Source organism: Hordeum vulgare, chromosome 1H (genome assembly GCF_904849725.1).
Source record: "Hordeum vulgare subsp. vulgare chromosome 1H, MorexV3_pseudomolecules_assembly, whole genome shotgun sequence".
NCBI classification, from domain to species: Eukaryota; Viridiplantae; Streptophyta; class Magnoliopsida; order Poales; family Poaceae; genus Hordeum; species Hordeum vulgare.
Genome location: NC_058518.1, coordinates 1,139,841 through 1,161,402, shown reverse-complemented (window position 1 = coordinate 1,161,402; position 21,562 = coordinate 1,139,841). Strand labels below are relative to the sequence as shown.

At 42.9% G+C, this 21,562-nt stretch overlaps 2 protein-coding genes across 3 annotated transcripts; one reads left to right on the top strand and one right to left on the bottom strand.

Moving 5' to 3' along the window:
• Positions 1-1,803: 1,803 nt before the first annotated feature.
• On the top strand, positions 1,804-5,890 carry LOC123432862 (SNF1-related protein kinase regulatory subunit beta-3). 2 transcript variants are annotated; one of them, XM_045115512.1, is made up of 3 exons: positions 1,804-2,048; positions 5,279-5,334; positions 5,428-5,890. In XM_045115512.1, exons 2-3 carry the CDS (start codon positions 5,305-5,307, stop codon positions 5,734-5,736), a joined length of 339 nt encoding a protein of 112 aa, XP_044971447.1. In that variant the 5' UTR covers positions 1,804-2,048; positions 5,279-5,304; the 3' UTR covers positions 5,737-5,890. The 2 variants fall into 2 exon arrangements, with proteins under 2 accessions (XP_044971447.1, XP_044971386.1); XM_045115451.1 differs by having other exon boundaries at positions 1,805-2,048; positions 5,274-5,334.
• A 7,222-nt stretch (positions 5,891-13,112) lies between these two features.
• LOC123403266 (acyltransferase-like protein At1g54570, chloroplastic) lies at positions 13,113-20,409 on the bottom strand. Its single transcript, XM_045097214.1, has 13 exons — positions 19,973-20,409; positions 19,618-19,669; positions 18,638-18,693; positions 17,918-18,076; positions 17,743-17,847; positions 16,634-16,740; positions 16,193-16,314; positions 15,999-16,104; positions 15,707-15,840; positions 15,263-15,632; positions 15,036-15,149; positions 14,781-14,866; positions 13,113-13,556 (listed from the first exon to the last, which is right to left on the bottom strand). The coding sequence occupies exons 1-13, from the start codon at positions 20,313-20,315 to the stop codon at positions 13,256-13,258; spliced, it is 2,055 nt and encodes a 684-aa protein (XP_044953149.1). The 5' UTR covers positions 20,316-20,409; the 3' UTR covers positions 13,113-13,255.
• Positions 20,410-21,562: the final 1,153 nt, after the last annotated feature.

Here is a 21,562-nt window from a genome sequence, read left to right as displayed (position 1 = left end):
TCTTTTTTTGTTTTCTCTGTTCCTTTTTATTCCTTTACTTTTCAAGCTTATTCAAAAATTTCAAATAATGTTTATGACTTTTTTCCTTTTTTCTGTATCTTTTTTCTTCCTTTTAGTTTCCATATTTCATTTTTTAATTTCCCTTTGTTTTGGAAAGAATGTTCGTGTGTTATAAAAAATGCTCACAATTTTTGACAAATGTTCGTGCTTTAATTTTATTCATGAGTTTAGAAAATGTTCATATTTCCAAAAACTTTTTAGCTATTCAAATTTGTTCGGGAGTTTAAAAAATTGTTCACATTTTCAAAAAATGTTCACGTTTCCGAGAGTTTTTCCCATTCTTTTTTTTCTGTTTCCGTTTCTTTTTTACTTTAAACTTTCAATTTTCTTTTTTTCTTTTTTCACCTTTTTCCTGTTTTTGTTTTTTTTTCATTTTCATTTTCATTTTTTCCTTTTACTATTGTTCTTTTATATGTTCATTTGTTATGAAAATTATTCGCAAATGTTAAAAAAATCATTCATGTTTTCAAATTTGTTCGGCAGTTTCAAAAAATGTGTATGTTTTCAGAAATTTTTCGCAATTGCTAAAAAATATTTGCAATTTTGGAAAAGTTTATATGTATTAAAAATATTTACTTTTTATTTAAATATTCGATAATTGAAAAAATGGTCGTATTTTGAAATGTTGTTAATAAATATAAAAATGGTTTGTTATATTAAAAATTTGTTCGTGTTTTTCAAATTTGTTCGAAAGGTATTGGTTCTAAATTTCACAACTGTTTGGATATTCGGAGTATCAAAAACATGTTCCCGTTTCCAAAATTGTTTAATTTTTTTAAAAAATATTATGTTTTCTTCAGGAGTTTCAAAAAATGTTCTAGTATAAAACATTGTTCGCAAATTTAAAAAAAACCTCAAAATGGTTCCGTTCAAATTTTTTTAGAATCGGTGAACGGAATTAGAACAAGTTTTGGAATTTATGGACAAGTTGTCAATTTGTGAACAAACATTAAAAAAGCAGATATATTTTTGTAAAAAAAGCATTTTTTGCAAATAATTGCCAATTTTTTGAAATGGGAACATTATTTGAAATTTCAGAATAAAAGTTGGAAGCACGGACATATTTTGGAACTTCTGAAAAATTATAAAAGCACAAATATTTAAAGTATTTGTGAACAAATGTTCTTTAGAAATTCATTTTTTAAAAATTCGAACAGTTTGCTAAAGAAAATTTGTGAATTTTGTTTCTTTAATTACCGAACATTTTTGTAAATAAAGTGAAGAAATTTTAAAATTTCACTTTTTGTGGAATTTACGAATTGTTTTTTAAAGCGGTAGCATTTTTTTTAGAAATGAACAAACTTGTCAGAATGCAAACGTTTTTAAATAAATTGAGAAATAGAAAGTAAAATGAAAAGAAAAGAAAAAGAAGGAAATCGTCATATATTTTTGTTGAGACAAAATAAAGCTGGGCCGACCCTTGCGCGGCGCCTGCCTGGTACACGCAGCGCACATTAAGTAGGAGGTCCGCAACCAAACAACCAAAAAAACTATCATCCGCATCTACAACCACGATAGCTCCATCCGGTGCGCCGCAGCAGCCACAACCAAAACGTTTCGCTCGCGCGGTAGATGGTACGAACTTAGCTTGAACTTGTTAGTTTGCGGTGAACTTGTTAATATCATGGCCAGGGTTTAAAACCTATGCCCTGCTAGTAACATGCCCCTTGGTGGCGCGGTAATTACACGAAAAGTGCCACCGAGTGATAATACCCCCGCCACCCTCAGAGAATCCGTCTTCCCCACACACACCCGCATCTCATTCCCCCCCGACCGGCCGGCTAGGGTTTCCCCCCGCCGACGGCCGGACACCTCCCCGCCGCTCTCGGCCGCCACCCCGCCAGATCCTCCACCTCGTCCGTCCACCTCGCTGTCGGCTGAGATAAGCGCCTCCCCGGAGCCGGCAGAAGCCCTCCGCTCCCGAGCCGACGACCACCTCCCCCCGACGGCACCGCCAGCCGCCCCCCGACGGCAGGAGGGAAGCAAAGGTGAGGACTTGCGGCGCGTTTATTCCCTCCATGGATCCAGTTCCCATCATTTTGATCCATGCGCGCCTCCGTCATGAATTACGCCCGTAGGATTTCGCAAAGCGGCGCCGTATCTGGGGCTGAGAAAAAAAATATTCTACTTGCGGAGTCCAGTGGGAAGACTGCGTGCGTTTGTCTGCTGAGCTAGACTGCATTAGCGTAAGACTGGGTTATTATCATATACTCCCTCCGTTCCAAAATATAAGACCTTTTAGAGATTTCACTAGGAGACTACATACGAATCAAAATGAATGAATATATACTTTAAAATATGTCTATGTACATCCGTATGTAGTTCATAGTACAATCTCTAAAAGGTCTTATATTTAGGAACGGAGGGAGTAACAGCAAATCCCCGTACCCAAGCACTTCCAGTTCTCTGTGTTATGCGTTGTTCTTCTTCTTTTGCATGGATCCATTGAATCTCCGTCGTGATTGAAGCCATTAGGATTTTTGAAAGTTGCAGCAGGGACAAGGGTAGTCTATGTAGAGCGGATGCATCTTTTAATGATATACGACTCAAAAGGTGTACGTCGCTTGTTCATAGACGTAACTGTGTTGGCCTTTGAAGCGCCGATACAACGGACGCCGGACACGGGGGGCACGGGATAAGGCGTTTCGCGGAAACGGCCATGTGGCGACAAGGGGACTATACATAGATAATCCAAAAGATATAGCATGTAATGTAATGATGACATAATTATAACTTTGAGGTGTGAGATCAAAGTAGTGCCCGTTTGTTATCTACTGAGTGATCAAAGATATAGCTTTCTGGGCTGTTGCGGTTAGCGTGTCGGGGTTGGGTGGGCTTTACTCGGTGCGCTCTCTCCCGTATCCTGAACGTAGCCCTGGCGTACTGGTGGGATGTACCTATTTCTTTCCTTTTCTAATTTCGAAAAACAGGGGTAGGGGATACAGCAGACTCTGGAGTATCGGTGCTTTGCTGTCTTTAACATGTTGTTTAAGTTGTTTGCAAGTTGCTTTTAAAATTTGTTCATGAAAGGTTGTTTTTGGTGTATAAGGTAGTTTTTGCTTTTATTATGTCTGTTATTAGTTTGTTTTAGTATATAAGGTAGTTTCTGTTTTTCCGATGTGTTAATTTGATCTGATACTGGATTTGTGTTGCGTGCGCATAGATGCAAATGAAAGGAAATGGTACATCTTAGGTCCAGGTTCCTGCGTTTTCCTAATTAGAAACATTGATTATGATGTGTTTTCCTAATTACAAACATTGATTGTGATAACTAGCTTCCACAGCTTACTAAATCTGGGCATTTTCCTTTTATTTGCCTTTATGCTCATGTGCCACAAATCAAGTGAAAGGTCCAGCTTAGCAGAAAATAAACGATTCCATGCAGTAACTATGGTAAAATCCTTGCTGTAGTCCCCAAACGCCGCAACATTTGCCCATATTTGGGCTTTCTTCCCATACTTGTGACTTAACCCTTGACTCACAAAAAGATGTTCTTGTATAACCTTCAAACTTCTGCTTGACTCCAGATTCAAGGGATTATTTTGAATTAAAATCAAACAAAACTAAGAGATAATATTGATACACTTGGCCTGAATCTTTGGTCGATTCGTTACTGCCCCATTTCAGCCAGGATTCATGTAACCAGCTAAAATTCTGGAAAATCCTGCCGCCCTGATGGGACCGAACATGAAAATCTTCGGGATACTCGAGTGTAACTCATAAATATGCGAATCAAAGACCACATGATGAAACACCTCATGTGTTACCTGGTGGTAAGTTGCTAGTTTTAACGCGATTGGCGGAGGCAGGATTTGTAGATTGTGTGTGCAGATAGCTCAAAGCTTAAATTTTTTACTAACTAATTATTAGGTTAACACAGAGCTCTAAGCTCTTTTTACAAAAAATAATGGGTGTACATATGTATACTCATGCCCCTAGCCCCTCCCCTGTTTAACGCACAATTGGTCACAGGCTATTCGAATCCCCGTTGAGCATCGTTTTTTCTCTACGAGTGTGTATGCAACACAATTTCCGAAGCTGGCATATTAGGTCCCATACACAGGTAGTAATATGGACAATAATACGAAACTGATAAATGTAACATCAACTGCTTAAATCCTCAACGGTCAACCCAAGGAACAGGACTCTAACAACTACAGTGAGAGTGTTGCTCTGTTCTTCTGGTAAGCCCTCAAGTTCTTGCTTAACTTCAGATTTTGAATTTCCTAATTTGTTTGGAACTATTTGGCATTAAAATCCTGAGCCCCTGTAATAGTTTCAGACTGTAGCCAAAACTCTGTGTTGAGCCCCCACAATACTTGCCCTTGCTGCTTTGACATGAAGTAGCAGTGAACCCACCTGCTGAGCTACCAATCTGGTCGTCTGTTCTGATCCAACAGGCCTAACTACCTGCTATGATACGACGTGGGGAAATTGGGAAGCCAAATCAGCACGGCTGTTCAGTCTGTGTGGAGAAGCGGACGTACCTTTATTTACACAACACTTTACATTCAGGATACTGCGGAGTACCAGTGCTCCTTTTTACTAGGAAATGGACCATTCAACGCAGCTGGATGTAGTACTATGTAAGGAAGATATTCATTCGTTGTTTGCAGAACCAGATCAGAGCGAAATATTATTAGCAAGTTTGGCTTTCTTACCAACAAAATAATTCAGTCAAGGGTAGGAGGAAAAGAGTTTGATAAGGCGGCATGCCACTGTGGAATTTAGAAGTTTTCTTTAGTTTATATCTGAATGAATAATATCGTTAAGAGTGAGTTTTAACAGCTTGTTGTTGTAATTTTTGCTGCAGCAATATTCAAGTTGTCTTCTTCCTTGTTCTTTTTCTGTTGACTTGCATTGATTCTGTTCTAGTTGCAACTATTTACCTCAGGCCGGGGTTACTCATTTAGAATTTGTTTATGTAGTTGAAATTTTGCCACTTTGCCAGTATAATCATGTGTCATACTGAAATCGTTTAGCATACCATCATGCTCTCTCACTCTGTTGTAGCAGAGCAGTTTGAAAACAAATCTACTTGCTGTGAAAATTCCATTGGTTCCGTGTGTAATTAGGTTACTGCTAGATTTGATTTAGAGTTATTATCTGTTGTATTTATGTCAGCTCTTGATTTTTCATTTTCAGTCTGCACTGCACACAAGTTACTGAAATTCATTACTCACGTCAACATTTTCCATATACTCGTTTATTAGGATAGGCAACAGAACAGAGTCTTGCTGCAATATGGACCATCGACAAGGCAGGGATGACCATGTAAGTAGTTTTGGTGCTTTCTTTTCTAAACTGCTGTCTCTATCGTGTTTGTATTTATGATGGTTGGTTAACATACATGATACATGGGTGCAGGAAGGGGTGCAGGTTGTTGGATTCGAAGTCCCAGCGTCACCAGATTCAAGCTACAGCAACCCTATTCCAGGAAGCGAAGACGAAGACCGGGAACCCCCGCTGGCTCCTCCTCACCTGCAGCACACACTGCTGAGCTTCCCGCCGAGCCATGACGACGCGAGCAGCCTCCCTCTGCCCCAGCCCGTGGTGCTGAACCACCTCTACATAGAGAAGGAGAACTCGAGATCCGTCGTCGCCCTGGGGATCACCCATAGGTTTAAGGCCAAGTATGTGACCGTCGTGCTCTACAAGCCGGTACAGAGGCGGTAGCGGGGCGGTGAACATCTGCATACCGTGTTGGCCCCTTCTTCCTATTGGGGTTGGGTTGTGGTGACTTACTGAACCGGATGGAATGTGTCTGTTGTAGTCCTGGAGAAACAGAGATGATGCCCTTCATTCTCAAATGATTTGGTCATGTACTTAATTGACTGTGACTGCTGGGCGTGATGATGAAGATGGTCGTCAAGTTGGATGTTTGTCAGCTCTGCATCTTTAGTGACAAAATGTTAAACAGGGGTCCGAAATCCTTGTAGCGGATCGACAAGGTTCAATCAAGAAACCGAACAATACACCACTAGTGTAGCTAATAAAAGTTGGTGTTTGTTGGTGTCAAGAAACTAAGAATCTATTTGGTTTATCCAGGCAAGGGTATGCTGGTTCAGATTCTAGTTCAAAAATTTGCAACGCCGTGAGCTATGAAATTGCTTTTGTTTGTACAAAACTATATCAGGACAGTAAAATTGAACCTAAACGGGGGTTCACTTACATGCCTGGTGTCTGATCATGAATGGACGTCTGACATGGTTCACTTACATTCCTGGTGTCTGATTCTGAATGGTCGTCTGACATGCTCGTCTCCGCGAACCTATGGGTGTGTTTGATAGGGAGCATGAGCTCCAAAATTCCTGGAAGAACACACTTTTAATTGTTTGGTCCCTGTATATTACTGACTATCTCCGAAACTCATCCGGTGATCAAAACTCCACTTTCTATATATGAATCTTTACCTTCGGACGATTCCGGAACTCCTCGTGACATCCGGGATCTCATCCGGGACTCCGAACAACCTTTGATGGTTATACAATTTCCATAATAACCCTAGCGTCATCGAACATTAAGTGTATAGACCCTACGGGTTCGGTAACCATGCAGACATGACCGAGACACCTCTCCGGTCAATAACCAACAGCGGGATCTGGATACCCTTGTTGGCTCGCATATTTTTCACGATGATCTCATCGGATGAACCACGATGTTGGGGATTCAATCAATCCCGTATGCAATTTCCTTTGTCTCCTCCATCTTACAGCTAAAGAATTTGTCGGAGACTTCATATCTCTCGACCCGGGCATGAGTTTGAAAAATTAGTTTCAGCTCCTGGAACATCTCATATGCTCCGTGCAGCTCAAAACGCCTTTGGAGCCCCGGTTCCAAACTATAAAGCATGCCGCACTGGACCAGGGAGTAATCATCACTGCGCGACTGCCAGGCATTCAGAACATCCTGGGCTGCCGCGGGAACGGGAGGATCACCTAGAGCGCATCAAGGACACATGCCTTGTTGGATGCAATGAGGATGAGCTATAAGTCACGGACCAAGTCCGCATAGTTGCTTCCATCATCTTTCAGTTTGGTTTTCTCTAGGAACGCGTTGAAATTGAGGTTGACATTTGCGTTAGCCATTGGATCTACAAAATTTATAAAGACAATTTTAGACTAAGTTCATGATAATTAAGTTCATCTAATCAAATTGTATAATGAACTTCCACTTTTTTTTAGAAAAGGAGGATGACCCTCGGCCTCTGCATCAGGGAGATGCATGCGGCCATTTTATTGATTATTCTCAAGGACCTTACAAAGTATTACAACAATATGTCTGAATCCACCATCTTCGCAACATCTGTCGCTACTCCTATCCATATGATGAAGGGGTGTTAGCTGGGCCACATACCCAGACCACTTACCTAAGCCTAACATCAAAAGTCGGAAGCCCCAGCAGATCCGGTCAGGCCATCTGCCACATACCGGGTCTAGGGCACAAAACCGATCTGACACACTCGTGTGCTGTCGCCGCCATCTTCCACCGGTCCGTCTTCAAAGCAAATATTGAGGCTTCTACCTTGTGTAGCCACTCTACCATTGACGTAACCATGACGCCAGATAGCTACCTCCTCCTGCGCGAGTCCATCTCCACTCATTGGACGCCGAGTCCCCACAATGCCATGCCGCCGATATCCGCCGCCATCAATGTGTGAGATGAAGCACCGCTCCACCATTCCTCCAGTCAGCACTTGCTCCAAAACGATGCCCCCAGGAGGCAGGGCGATAAAACGCCATCATCGTCCGATCCAGGAAGACCCAGATCTAGAGTTTCCCTCGGAGCATCCAGAGCTTGATGACGCAAACAGCAATGCCGTTGCTCCACCAGACGAGCGCCGTCGACGTCACAGCCTCCAAGATGAAGCAAGCCAAAATGCGTCGACATCGAACCGCCGCCACCTCCACCACCGCTTGAGCAGCCACCGAGCAACGCCTTCAGGAAGGAACACGCCACCGCGGTGTCGTCGTCGCTTGGACCAAGGGGATCTAAGGTTTTCACCTGAGCTCCTGGGAGGATGGAAAGAAGGGGATCCTCTCCAAAGCCTCCACAAGGCTTTAGTCATCTAAGCGTTACATGATGGCGTCTCCCAAAGGGACGGGGTCCACCAGCTATTGTTGGCGCAAGCGGCGGAGATCAGGAAGCGGGGCGGCGGATCGACAGCGGATCTGGTGAGGTCTGCGGTGGCGGCGGCCGGCCAAGGCCTTGGAGATGGCGCGACAGTTGGGTGTGGTGACGAGCAGTAATGCATCTTGGCATATCCATCCACGGGGATCTTTCCCTAAGAGCACGACGGCGTCCTTACTCACTCCTCCTGGCGGTGCTTTGCTTTGGCCTCACGGTCATGTCATTCTGGAGATTGGTGAGGAAGGGGTGGCCAGCGAGCTGCAGCTTGGCATGGTTGTGCAGTCCTGTCGCCCGCATGGCAACCGCGGCAGTAGGCGTGCACGCTCCACTATTGAGCGTTTTGTCCTGCTGCTGCCGGCGTGGTGCCTGTCCGCTCACTCCAAGATCTGGCCTGTCGGGATCCCGGGGAGCTCCGCGGTGGTTGGCCCTGCTATTCTTCAAGTTCAAATACATTAATTGATCTGGTTCATGCCGGCCTTCTTGACCTGGGCATCGACGGATTCCAATCTTCCTCTCGGAGATCTCAGCTTTTGGTGCATGACGCCGGTGTATATTTAGATTGGAATCGATCCGGTCCTATGCACCCTCATCTTCGCTAGAGAGGCTTCATGAGGGTATGTTGCGAAGCTTCGCCGTCTTGTCGGTGCCATGGAACATGTGTAAGTATATATTTCCATGACGTTGACAGAGGTGAAGAAAGTTATGGTGTCTGCGATCAAAGACTAGTATAAGAGAAATTTTGGCTGCATGCACTGAAGAATGACGGCACATGTTTTTCCTGTGTGTCGGTTGTTGAGTACTTGCAGCAGCAGCCTTGGCAGGAGGGCTCGGCAACACAAGTGGAAAGCATTTTTGGTGGTGCTATCAGTACCGAGCCGTGATTTCCAGGGTGAAAGTTTAAGGTCTGGCCTTTACTGGTTGTACCTGGTAATGACCTTGTTGAAGGCATTGTTTTGGGATCTCGGTCTTTCTTCAGTATGAAAACTCAAGATTCTTGATTGGACGGCGACAACGCTTCTGCATTTTTTCCTTGTTAGATGCGTCGCTTTTGGGGAACCTCTTTTGCAATCTGTGTGTTGTCTTTGGTGGTGGTTAGAGTGTTGTTGTTGTTGTGATTATTCGTCACTACGACGCGGTCATTGTTCGTATATTTCTCTTTTTTTTTGGTTCTTGGTTGTGTGCATCCTGTATGTCTTTAGATATTTTGTTGGTGGAGAGGATGAGTGTAATTGATATCTTCATGATATTAATATATTTTCTTTTCAAGAAAAAAGATGTAAGAGCATCTCTAGTAGAACCCTTAAACCCTTAAATCCAAAATCAGTTTTAAGGGTTGAGAATTGGCCATTTTTGACACTTTTAAGGGTTGAAAAACAGAGGCAAAGACTAGAATCCTCAAACCCAACCCTTATAGCCTAGTTTTGAACACTATGAACATGCACGCGGAGGAACAGAGGATACAAAAATGACTTCAGCCGCGGAGGAGCTCGCGCTCGCGCTGCCTGGACGAGGCCGTCTCCCTGGCGTACCGCGCGGTGGAGCTCCGCCGGGCGCCGCGGCCCTTCTCGGCGGGCGGCCGCGGCAGGCGCGGCGGCGGGCGGGGGCCCGGCGACGGCGGCCGCGGCTGGAGCGCGGGGGGCGGCGGCAGGCGCGGCGGCGGCGGGCGGAGGCGCGGTGGGCGCGACGGCGGCGGCTGGAGCGCGGGGCCGGGGCCTGGGCGCAGAGGGGCGGCGGGGCCGGGGCCGGGGCGGCGGCCGCTGCGGATTCCTCCCGCGCGCGGGAACCAACTTCCTCCCGCGTGATGTGGGAAAATGAGTGCGGGTTGGGGGCAGTTTTCCCCCCCAACCCTCACTTCTACAGGCTGGGAAGGGGTTTGAGGGTTCGACCTCTAAATTTTTTTACGGGTTTAAGGGTTTAAGGATTCTAGTCTACGCCGTTTTTCCGATAAAAACTGTAAAAAACGGTTATTTTTAAGGGTTTGAGGGTTTGAGGGTTCTACTAGAGATGCCCTAAATAAGTAAAAAAATTGCCTTTTGGAGCTCAACCTCAATGGAGACCGGTTTTTGAAAAACCTACAATTCATCGAAATTCATATTTTTACATTTCAAAAAAATCTAAAAAAATATGGATATATATGGAGGCATAATACATATGTCTGTATATTTTTGGACAAAATACGTCGAAACAAGATCTGCATAAAAAAAAATTCTGGATTTTTAACACATGATACTATTCATCCCAAAAGTACATGAATTTGTTTTCTTTTGCACAGATCACATCTTAAGGTATTTCATTCTGAATTTTTACACAAAAATACATTTCATCCTTATGTACTTGCATATTTTTTTCAGAGTTTTTTGAAACCAAAAAGTTTGAGTTTTGAATTTTTCAAAAATAAAGGATTTCATGAAGGCCGAGATCCAAAACGTCCTACTCAAATAAATACTTTATTGATATAAGACTCACCATCCTTTTTGACAAAGTATTTAGGAGTCCGTGTTACAATCGGTTGTTAATTTGTAGCCTGCTTCTTCTTTTTTTATCTTTTTTAATTCATTATAAATATATTATTTTAAGTCTTACATCCTGTCTACGTCATCCTATTGTACTTGCTCGTATTGCGAGACACATGGAATTTGGTCCTCAGGTTTTCAAATAGCTCAATCATAGAAAAAAGTTTTGAACACCCAAGAGACGCCATCCTTCCGGTTATGACGTTCTCGTTGAGCGAGAAAGACCGTGTAGTAGGGCACCTAGTTTGCTTGAAAGGGCCCCGATGACCCATCTAGTAGTGACTTTTCTTTGAGCCTTGTCCCCAGCTCAAACATTCAAATGGTCATTTGGTATGGAACCTTCAAAAGATAAAAACAATTATGTGGTTTGTGCATAAACCGATGAAGGTGATTCTTATTAAAGATAATCTTGTAGAACGTAATTGAGACATGGATGAGTCAATTCAACATCTGTTTATTAACTGTCCTTAGGCCAGGCTACTGTAGCGTATGGTACAGGTAGCTTTTACCTTCAGGCCTTTGAATAACATTGACATTTTTTTGGAATTTGCTAAACGGGATAGAGTCTAAATTAGCGGCACATATTCAGTTGGAGTATGTGCACTATTTTGAATAATATAGAATGGCCGGAATGCCATCATTTTTAACAGGCATATTGTCATAAACTGTTTACAGGTACACGCTGGTTACTCAGCCGTGCGAAAGTCAAAGAACATATGGCTTATGGATGCAATCGATGGGAGACAATAGCATGAGATACTCCCTCCGTTTCTTTTTTACTCCGCGTATAAGATTTGGTCAAAGTGAAACAACATAAAAGTTGACCAAATTTATATAAAAAATATGAATATCTACTATATTAAAATTATATAGTATAAAAATACATCTCGTGATGCATCTGATAATATTGATTTCGCGTTGTGAATGTTGATATTTTTTAATATAAAGTTAGTCAAACTTTAAAAAGCTTGACTTTGACCAAACCTTATATGCAGACTAAAAAGAAACGGAGGGAGTACTTACAACCGATTTGGATATCGGTCAAATAATAAAATAAATGGATAGGGATCTAGTTCCTATAGTTAGCCGGTTATGGCTTTTACTACTCCCTCCGTTCCTAAATATAAGTCTTTTAAACGATTTTACTATGTGTCTACATACGGAGTAAAATGATTGAATGTACAATCTAAAGTATGTCTATATACATCCGTATGTAGTCCACTAGTGAAATCTCTACAAAAACTTATATTTAGGAACGAAGGGAGTAGTTCTTATTTTTATTCTTAGATGAGACTTTGTACTACAATGCACATTTTTTTATGGATCTTTTCTTAATAATATAACTGTATGCATCAAGAGGCTGAAGGTAAAAGCCTTATTCCCAACAGTCACCTCTAGCAAAGTCGTGATCTAGAGAAGTGCCGGCACGATGTTGTCATCTATCTCGACGATGAGAGGTTGTTCCGCCACCTTTGCCTTCCGTAGCTTCGCGCACTCCGGCCGGAAGTGTCCATCCTGGCTGCAGTTGTAGCAGCGCCTGCGGCCTCGCCGCTTCCCTCCGCTTCCTGACGCTGTGATGCTCGTGTTGTCGTCGTCGTGATCGAACCCGCCGCCCTGCTGACGCTGCCCCGCCGCCCATTGAGCAGCCGTGAGCATCAATTGTTTTGTTCATCCGTCCGCTCACCGCGTTTTGTTCATCTGTCCGCTCACCGCTGCCCTAAGTGCGCCGCCGCGACCTCTCCTTGAAGGTTTTGAGTCGCCCGAGCGCCTCCTCGAACGCCATGGTGCTGATGATGTAGAGTTGTTCGATTCTGGCCACCGACGTGTACAACCGGTCCGACACAACAGCTTTGTTCACCATTTCGGCATCGTCCAATATCGACCCGAACCTCACGCAGTGCGCCATCATCCCGCCGATCTTGCCGACATCTCTGTCTCCGCCCTGCGCATCTGCTCGAATTCGCCATGCGCTCGTGGCCTGCACGTACCGCACCAGGCGCACACGCACGCTGGTCGACACCGTGCAGGTCACGGCTTATTCCCAACAGTGGACTATTAGCTGGAACAATCGTTCGTTCTTCATGGACAATTATCTCTGAGCGCCCAGCTGGCAGCTACGACCGGTACGCCTCGTGTGGCCCATTCAGCTATGTTGACTACGTACATTGGGACTGAACCAACATGCCATTGCATCGATGTGTTTGATCCCGCTAGTATAAACTTCTCTAGAGTAGCAAATGTAGATGAACAACGGTGCTGAAATGTGGCTAGGCAAAGTCATTTTGTGATTTTGTGACCTTGCCTCGAATGAAGGTTCATGACAATTTTTTTACATATCCTAAATAGAAGCTTTGAAGAGTGCACGGCTGAGTGCAGCAACAGTTACATCATGTTCTTCCGATCAAAGTGTATTCTGAAGTACAGAGCAATGTTGGACATTGTGTACGTAGTTTATTCCAAATACACTACATCCTCGTTGTTGTGTAGTTGCACGAGATTTTCTAAACGGCGATACCACCGTATAGAAAGGTGCACGCACCCACACCCGATTTTTACAGCTCAAAAGTAGGCACCTGAGCGGATGCACCCCTTGTCACCTGGTACAATGTTCGCCGCGTTATACTCCGGAAAGGATCTTCTTCTCTCTTCCTCTTAAGATAAGACATTAAATTCTCCACTTCCGATTTTGTTTGTAGATAAAGTTCGTTTGCTTGTTTCTTGTCCAAGAGCAGATTGTCCATTCCTTTGGTCTCGATTGGCTTGCCAAATAGAAAGTATAGGCGACCTGGCACTTTAGGGAGAACGGCAGGCACATGTAAGGCATGATTCCCATCCTCTCCTGTGATACTATCCCTGAAATAATAAAGTTATTATGCCTACTAAAGCTGATCATGGCTGTAGAACAAATAATTTTTGATAGACAATACAAATATTGCACACGGTCCGCACTGCGTTACCCCCACCCTCCACACCCGATCTAAGGTTTCTGCCACCACAGCTCCTCTCCTCGCTGTCGTTGGAGTGCTGCGGGGCAAAGCCGAGGCAGGGGAGATGATGGTGGCAGCGTGACCTTCCACCGCCATGGCTCTAGCACGTGGCCGCGGTGGAGACCCGCGTGGGTGTCCTACTTCAACATGTGTGTCGTTTGGCGTCGGTGTTACGACGATGAGGATTCTTCCGCCTTCGACGTCTCACCCAGGCAGAGTGGCGGTTCCGGGATATGGCACTGATGTGGCTCCGATCATGGGCAGTTTCTCGACGGCAAGGACATCCCCATGGGGTTTGCTGGATGATGCTGGAGGAGGATCTGGTGGTCCAGTCGGAACCGTCCATTGTGGTGCCTCTCAGCGTTGTTACCTGGTTGAAGGTGTTGTGGGGTGATTCGCGTTCCCTGCGTGCCTATGGGGAAATTCCGGATTGAGTTTTCGGATCGGATGATAGCAAGGATTTTTGGTCATCACCCCATGGGGGCATCATCTTTGGGGTAGTACATCGGTTGGAGGGACAAATGTTTGACTTCGATGACTGGGTGCATGTCTTCACATGTTTCTCTTGCGGTGACCAAGGTAGAGTGGCATGCCATCTATATAGTATCGACGACGGTGAATCTTGGCGGCAAGGTGCAACTTGGTCTGGTCGCGCCGGAACGTGATGATGTCTAGCATCGTGGTGGCGTCGACGACAGAGAGTCTGGCAAGGTCAATGCATTGGTTACCCTTCAAGATGGCGGCAACAGATTCTACAACGTGCCACATGCGGTGCGCACTGAGGGTCTGCTAGACCGGTTGGTCCTTCCGGCTAGCCGATGGGTGGATGGTTGAGGCCAATCGGAACAGTGCACGTTGACGTGAGGTCATGACACAACATAATATTGTAGGTAGGGCAACAATTTACGCCAAGAAGGTGGCTCTCCGTTGATTCATGTATTTATTTTTTAAGGCCTTGTTGAATAATGCAGTACAAATGGTTCCGTGCATTGCTTGATGCAGAGGCCCGGTGTTATCATTTTTGAAAAAAGACAATTCAAAAATTTCTTTATATTGTAAGTGAAACAAGTCAGGATGATAGAAGTCTGACCTTACACTTGGAAGATCGTCATTGAGTGATTTTATCCAGTCTCTGAGACAGGGGATGTTCATTTGATCGTTGTAATCCAGAACTATCTGCATAAGGGACGAATAGTTAGCAGAAAATAAAAGAGAGAGAGATATGGAATGTATACTTCACCTAAAACATTGAATCTAAGCTAGTGATCATTGTTGAAATTAACAAATTAAAAGTACGGTAGTCATGTTCCTTGAGTTGTCAGTGCGCAAAGGCATGGAATGTTACCTCAACAAAGTCATCTTCTCCAACACAACCAAATGGTATGATAGTAACTCCAAACCGAGCTGCCATCCTTACAAATTCTTGTTTATCTGGCCAAAAGCACTGGTAGCTTTCACCCTGCCCAGGTCAAACATGATAAGTACGTCCGGAGAGGAAAATTAATATGCACAGTAGGAGCAAACAGGATATTCAGGTATACAAATACAACAAAATGTTTTGTTCAAGAACACCTTCTTGTGTAGAGCTTCTCGAGCACCACCTGGAAAGACTATGACATATTCATTTCTCTTGAATAACTTGTACATATTGACTGGACTGGCTGGTACTCCACCATACATAGATACTACATCAAACAGAGACAACTCCTGGCGCAAAGTCCAATCATTTCCAGCAAAAAATAACGGGTGGGCTAATGATCGCATAATTGTTTTCTTCTCTCTCAAGAAACCCTCAATAATGGAAGGAGTCTCCATTCCAAAGTATTGGTGATAACCCACAAACAAGAGAGGGCCTTTGTCAGGAACACCGGCTAGACCCCGAACAATTTTTCCAGTCTCCAGAGTAGACAACATTACTGGGCTCAGTATATGATTGTACTGTCTGTGCAAGGTTTCAGCTCATCAGTCCCATGTGATGTGATAGTATAGTGGATCTTTAAGAAATTGAACACATACTTGAAATCTTCACCCAATGTTCTCTTAACCTCACTAAGTGTAGGTGGAAGGAAATCAGTCACGAAGTCCCGTTTTCGACCATGGCGGTACATGTTGACCCCTTTTATGACAGTTAGCAGATTGAAGTCATAATCCTACATAACGACATCGAACTGTGAGGATTATTGTACAAAATATTTTCTAAGGCAATAGTTACGTCGCTTGATGTGAGAAATGGGTACTAACATAAATAGGTCATGTGAATACACAGAAGCCATTGTGGAAAATTTATCTTGAGCAACGTTTTACGTACCATGAGTAGACTGTGATCCCGGTTCCTAAAGTATCTAATCTTACAATTTTTCAGCATCTTAAACGGTCCATCTGCTTCTCCGCTTGAGGGTAGATTCTCAATCCCACTTGATACAGATATATATATTACAGTGTGAGATCAAATGTGAAAACGTCTCAACTCATGGGGACTATAGTACTCATGCAAAAAGGCACCTGACAATAAGTAGAACTTCTGCTTGTACCACATGAATACAAGAGTTGGCATGGGCTGCACCTGACTTAAGCAGCTTGAGCTTCCACATAACGGTATCCATTCTTATGATATCTCCAATTTCCTGGAAAGTAACAAGCATGCATGAATTCCGAAAGGAAGCTAAGATATTTTATCCGCGTTATCCACCAAAAGTTAAGGCAATCAAATGGCAAATATATGCATTGTCCCAAATTTTATTGCCCCTTGCAGAACTTGCAAATTTTTCACAATCTAGAATATTTAGTTGACCATCTTGGTTCTTATTAGTGATGAAGAATGGGGCTAAAATTTTAGAAGTATTCTATACAGTAAAAAAATATTGAATCTCCAAAAAATAATTCTTATTTGTGCAAACTGAAGGATTGGTATAAAATGGGAGACATAAGGAGGCGATAACTTACTGAAGACAAGGTTAGCATAGAACCAAGACTGTCTGTAAACATTTGCAGAGCCCGCTGAGAAGACAAATCCTTCTGAATTTCTGTCATTGCCATCTTAAGAGGTTCACCTATGAATATGTTTTTTTTATAAAGTTAGTGATTTCTCAAAGTGACTGACATAGAAAGAATTCGGCAATAAATATGCGTCCCAAAAGAAGGCCCCCCAAAAGATAGTATAACAAGACTTAAACTAATGTTTGTGCTGAAATTCAATTTTCTTCAGATCCCTCCTCTATGTTTGTTGTAAGGAACGCGATTAGTTTGCATATTATATATCGACCACGCTTGCAAGAAAAGATGACTTGCTACTACGGCAACGCTTATATTCGATGGGCCATCACATATAGTGTAAAGAAGACGTAGGTGGAAAAATAGCACTGCTAGTTTTCCATGCAGAAACGTTCAAATTGTGTTGACCTAGTTTGAATCGTATGTGCAAATGTAATATAACAAAAGTTTCGTATGAGAAACAGTTAGTAAATTATGACAGATGGTTCATAAATAGAACCAATCTGTTTGTTTGTCAGAACCTTATACTAGACTTTGCTAGGCAAAATCTGTCTAAGATGCGTGTTGTATGATTGTATCACATATGTCTGTTCACTGAAACAAGAATCTTTTTAATAATATGTCTGCATGCATCGATTGATGCAGAGGCCGAGGGGCTGCGTTCCTCCTTTTCCCAAAAAAAGCAGGGCACTAATGAACCTCACACTGAAACCAACTAAAAATCATAGGCTGGTGCTTTCCTACAGCTCCTAGATTATAGCGAGAGGGGTATTTGTGCCGATGAACATTTTTCTTGTAGGACATTTTGTTGGAGTTAATTCAACAACCTCGCGAAGACAAAATTAATGGAATCGAGCTATGTTCTCTGTTTGTCATATCACTTGTGGCTCTGGATGACAGGAAATAGCGTATCCTGCTCGGCACCAATTACTTCGGGGTTATGAGGATAATGTTGGTAGACAAACGTAATGTATAAAATTATTCGCTACTGCTTAACTATGAGTATCTACTTACATAATTGGACGTAATCACAAATGTTGTGTATGTATGATTAAATTTACCAATCAAATATCTAACAAGGTGTGGATTTGTGATTGCAAGGTTGCTTGGCACCAATTCCAAAAGAGGCAACATTGTCTGCACCGGACTTTGGGCAAAAGACGTCGCTGTAAAAATGGACTGAGTCATATTGCAATTACCCTCTATAAATTAGTTTGAGATATAAAATTTACCTACCTGGATTTAATAATACAAGAACCAAATCAACTTTTGGGTTACGAGCTGCTACTGAAATTGCCAAGCATCCACCAAGAGAATCTCCAATGACAAATATTGGTCTGTGTGGTGAAGAATCATGCTCAGACTTGATAGATTCTTCCACAATTTGTAGTAGCCCTGTATGCATTTAAATTGAATAGCCATGAACCAAGGGGTATCTTACAAAGGTGATCCCTATTACTAATTTTGATGTAACAAGTGTTGAATTTAATGGGCATTAGAGGGTATTTCACATGCTTTAATTTGCAAATTAATATATGTTAGGAAAAGTCAAACAGAATTCACGAGTCATTAGATTAGATTTGTATGGGGCATCTAACATTGTTTGGATCTATGAAATCACAAATGCTTTTATGGACGCTCCCTCCAAATGGATAACATTACATCATGAAAATAATATTTGAATGGTATATACTTGATTTTTGCAAAATGAATATACACTGTACTTGGAAATGAAGGGACTACACTACATGTTCTTTCACAATATTAATATTTTTTGATTTTATGGTAATAAAAGGAAGGAACGGTGTGTCTTGATTTTAGAACAGATAAATGCCTTTATATAATTTAAGATATATCTATATTAATTAGTTAGACACAATGAAGCGCATGTGATGAGATGGAAATGGCAAGCTAATTCGAATCACAATATCTGCAATATAAACCATACATTTGTACCTCCAAATGGTGTGCGATCATTTACTGGTATGTGTAAGCAGCGCACCTCGAATACCCTGTGTACAGAACAAGGAAAATAAATTGATCGGTACATCACTTATTAGGTATTCTGCCAATGGAGAAAATGACCTCATCATACACATGTATTCTGTTGTGCAAACATAACACTCATAAAAATGAAAAATATGTTTATTTTGTGAAATAAATTATGTGTGAATTTAACAATCTGAAATGCACTCATCAACTTTTTAGTGCTTTATCATGTGTTCCCACACGTAGTGTTTCATGATCGAGCGGATCCCCTCCTCCACAGATGCAACCACTTCTCCTCTTTTCCAGAACATTGCGCTCCTACCATCTTCCCAGCTCGCTTCTCGGCATGCATCGATGGGTGAGACAGCATGACTGCGAAAGTCCCCTCTTGTGATCCGTTTAGGGAGGCGAACAAGGTTTTTGAGTTGCGCTCTTGCATGACTGCTTGAACTTCCTCATCGTTGTTGCAGACGACTTCTTTCCCGACGTCAACCACCTCATCGACGCCATGACAAACGAAGGACCTACATCTTCTTCCACTACTTCTTATGTCATCTTTTCATCTCTATTAGGATTAATGTTTGGTTTACTGCTAGTAGCAAGTTAGCAACCGATATGTATATGATGCTTGTTTCTTATGTTCTCAATTGCATGACTAGCTTTAACAACCTTTGCTTGTTTTGATTATCATCAGTATTATGTTAGTCATGTTTTATCTGTTCTTTCTTTGAATTAACATAGTTGGAACTGGCTCAATTATTTAACTGTTTCTTTTGTACGAAAAGGTGAGTATTTATATTTAATTATACACAGTTCATCACTCAAACCTCAAAGAACAAATGTATAGGAATACTCACATCCCCAAGGATTTGTATAATTAAGAGTACACAGTTCATCACTCCAGAAACGCCGCAACAGCATATGCATGGATGTATAGGAATACTCACATCCCCAAGGATTTGTGATGCAAAATGAGCTCCATTCCAACACCATCGGTTCCTGCAGTCCCCATAACAGAGTTGTTAGTATAAGCGAGAGAATTAAATAATCCTTCCGGGAGATCTTAACAACAATGATGATCCCTTTGTATGGTGATGCCATCAGTTGATGTCATTTTGGAACTTTAGTTGTTCAAGTTGGTGGGAAAACAACGCTAGCATTCTACTTCCTCCGTCCCAAAATAAATGACTCAAAAGAATGACACTACTTTATACTAAAGTTAGTATAAAACTGAATCATTTTTGAGTCATCTATTTTGAGACAAAGGAAGTATATTTTTTTAAGCGGGCCATTTGGACCAACCTGGCAAGAACAGCAGCAGAGGTGGCTTGTCAACCACCGGCCGCCCACACTCCACGGGGCAGAACCATCGAGGTGGCCCGCCGTCGTCCTTGAGCATGGCCCTCACCGCCTCCAGGTAATCCTTCATGGTGACGCTCCCGAACCCATCATCATAGAGAGCCTTCAACCCGGTCTCCTCCTGCGCCTTCTTATACCTCCTCCTCTTGCTAGTCTCCCGATTCTTCTCCCAATTAACGTCTTCGGCCGAGCTCGCTCGTAAGCAGAACTGGGCTTGCCGTCTAAGATGGGGGCCAACGGGGTGAACCACAAAGGGGCGCAGAATGGTTTGGGTGGCAATGGACATGGCGAGAAGGTTGAGATCAGTAGTTTGGTGTACTTCGTAATTTAGTAGAGAATATATACAATGGTGGTTGCGTTTCTGACTCGGCCAGCACCTAACTAGGCAGCTAGCTTGATGGCATGTGTCGCGTTTTCATCTGCTATATAGAGAGATCAAACCCAACAGAAGTCATGTCCTCCTCAGGGTATTCATCAGGAAGTAGCTCTCTGGACTCTGCAGGCCATACAATGCCAATCCACATGGTCTGAGGAGCAATTCGGACCTCATTTTTTCTATAAAGTTGAAACAAACAGGAAAGGAGGCTTTATCGGAGTCCGGACATGAACCGTGTAACACTCCGATATCCCCAGTCCACCAAACACTGAGGCCAAACCCACGCTTTTGGACGAATAGCTCCTGTGCGACGTTTTTGAGGTGAATTAGAAGGAGTGCGACGTCGTTGGTAAGAATGGTATCTGCTGCGACACCTCTGTGCGCACAAATAGCCCAGGCACAAATAGCACATTTATAGTCACCCAGTTACGTTGTGATGTTTGATACACACAAGGTATTCCTCCGTACCACTGAGTTATATGATCTCATGGTCATAAGAGTAAATACTTGACACACAGAAAACAATAACAACAAAATGGCACGATCAATATGCTACATTCATAGTTTGGGTGTAGTCCATCACATGATTCTCCTAATGATGTGATCCAGTTACCAAGTAACAACACTTGCATATAGTCAGAAAACCTTGACTGTCATTGATCAACTGGTTAGCCAACTAGAGGCTTGCTAGGGACATTGTTTTATCTATGTATCCACACATGTATCTATGTTTTCATTCAACACAATTATAGCATGGATAATAAACGATTATCTTGTAACTGGAAATATAATAATAACTATTTTATCATTGCCTCTAGGGCATATTTCCAACACCCCGCAGCGGCCACGTGGAGACACTTCTGTCCCGGTTCGTAACCGAACCGTGACTAAGGGTTTTGGGATTTAGTCCCGATCCTTTAGTCCCGGTTCCAGAACCGGGGCTAATGGGCCTCTGGAACAGGGACAAACGTGACATTTTCTACTAGTGCTTGCTCGTTCAGGTTGGCCAACGCCATCTCCCACCCAATCCGTTGTGAGCAATGACGGCAACGTAACAGACAGGTGGGGAAGAAGCCATGTCTGCAGAGACATGCACGTCCACTATCACAGCAGACATCGAGGAATAGTAGATCATGGGAAACCGTCGGGGTTTGCGT

Excerpts from the sequence above, each read along its gene's own strand:
- LOC123403266 (XM_045097214.1), bottom strand. The coding sequence starts at position 20,315 with ATGTCCATTGCCACCCAAACCATTCTGCGCCCCTTTGTGGTTCACCCC. Across the intron at positions 19,670-19,972 it reads TCTGCTGCTGTTCTTGCCAG|GAACCGATGGTGTTGGAATG; the intron begins GTTGGTCCAAAT and ends TGGGGACTGCAG. Across the intron at positions 16,741-17,742 it reads CCTTGTTAGATATTTGATTG|GTGAACCTCTTAAGATGGCA; the intron begins GTAAATTTAATC and ends ACATATTCATAG.
- LOC123432862 (XM_045115512.1), top strand. The coding sequence starts at position 5,305 with ATGGACCATCGACAAGGCAGGGATGACCAT. Across the intron at positions 5,335-5,427 it reads GACAAGGCAGGGATGACCAT|GAAGGGGTGCAGGTTGTTGG; the intron begins GTAAGTAGTTTT and ends ACATGGGTGCAG.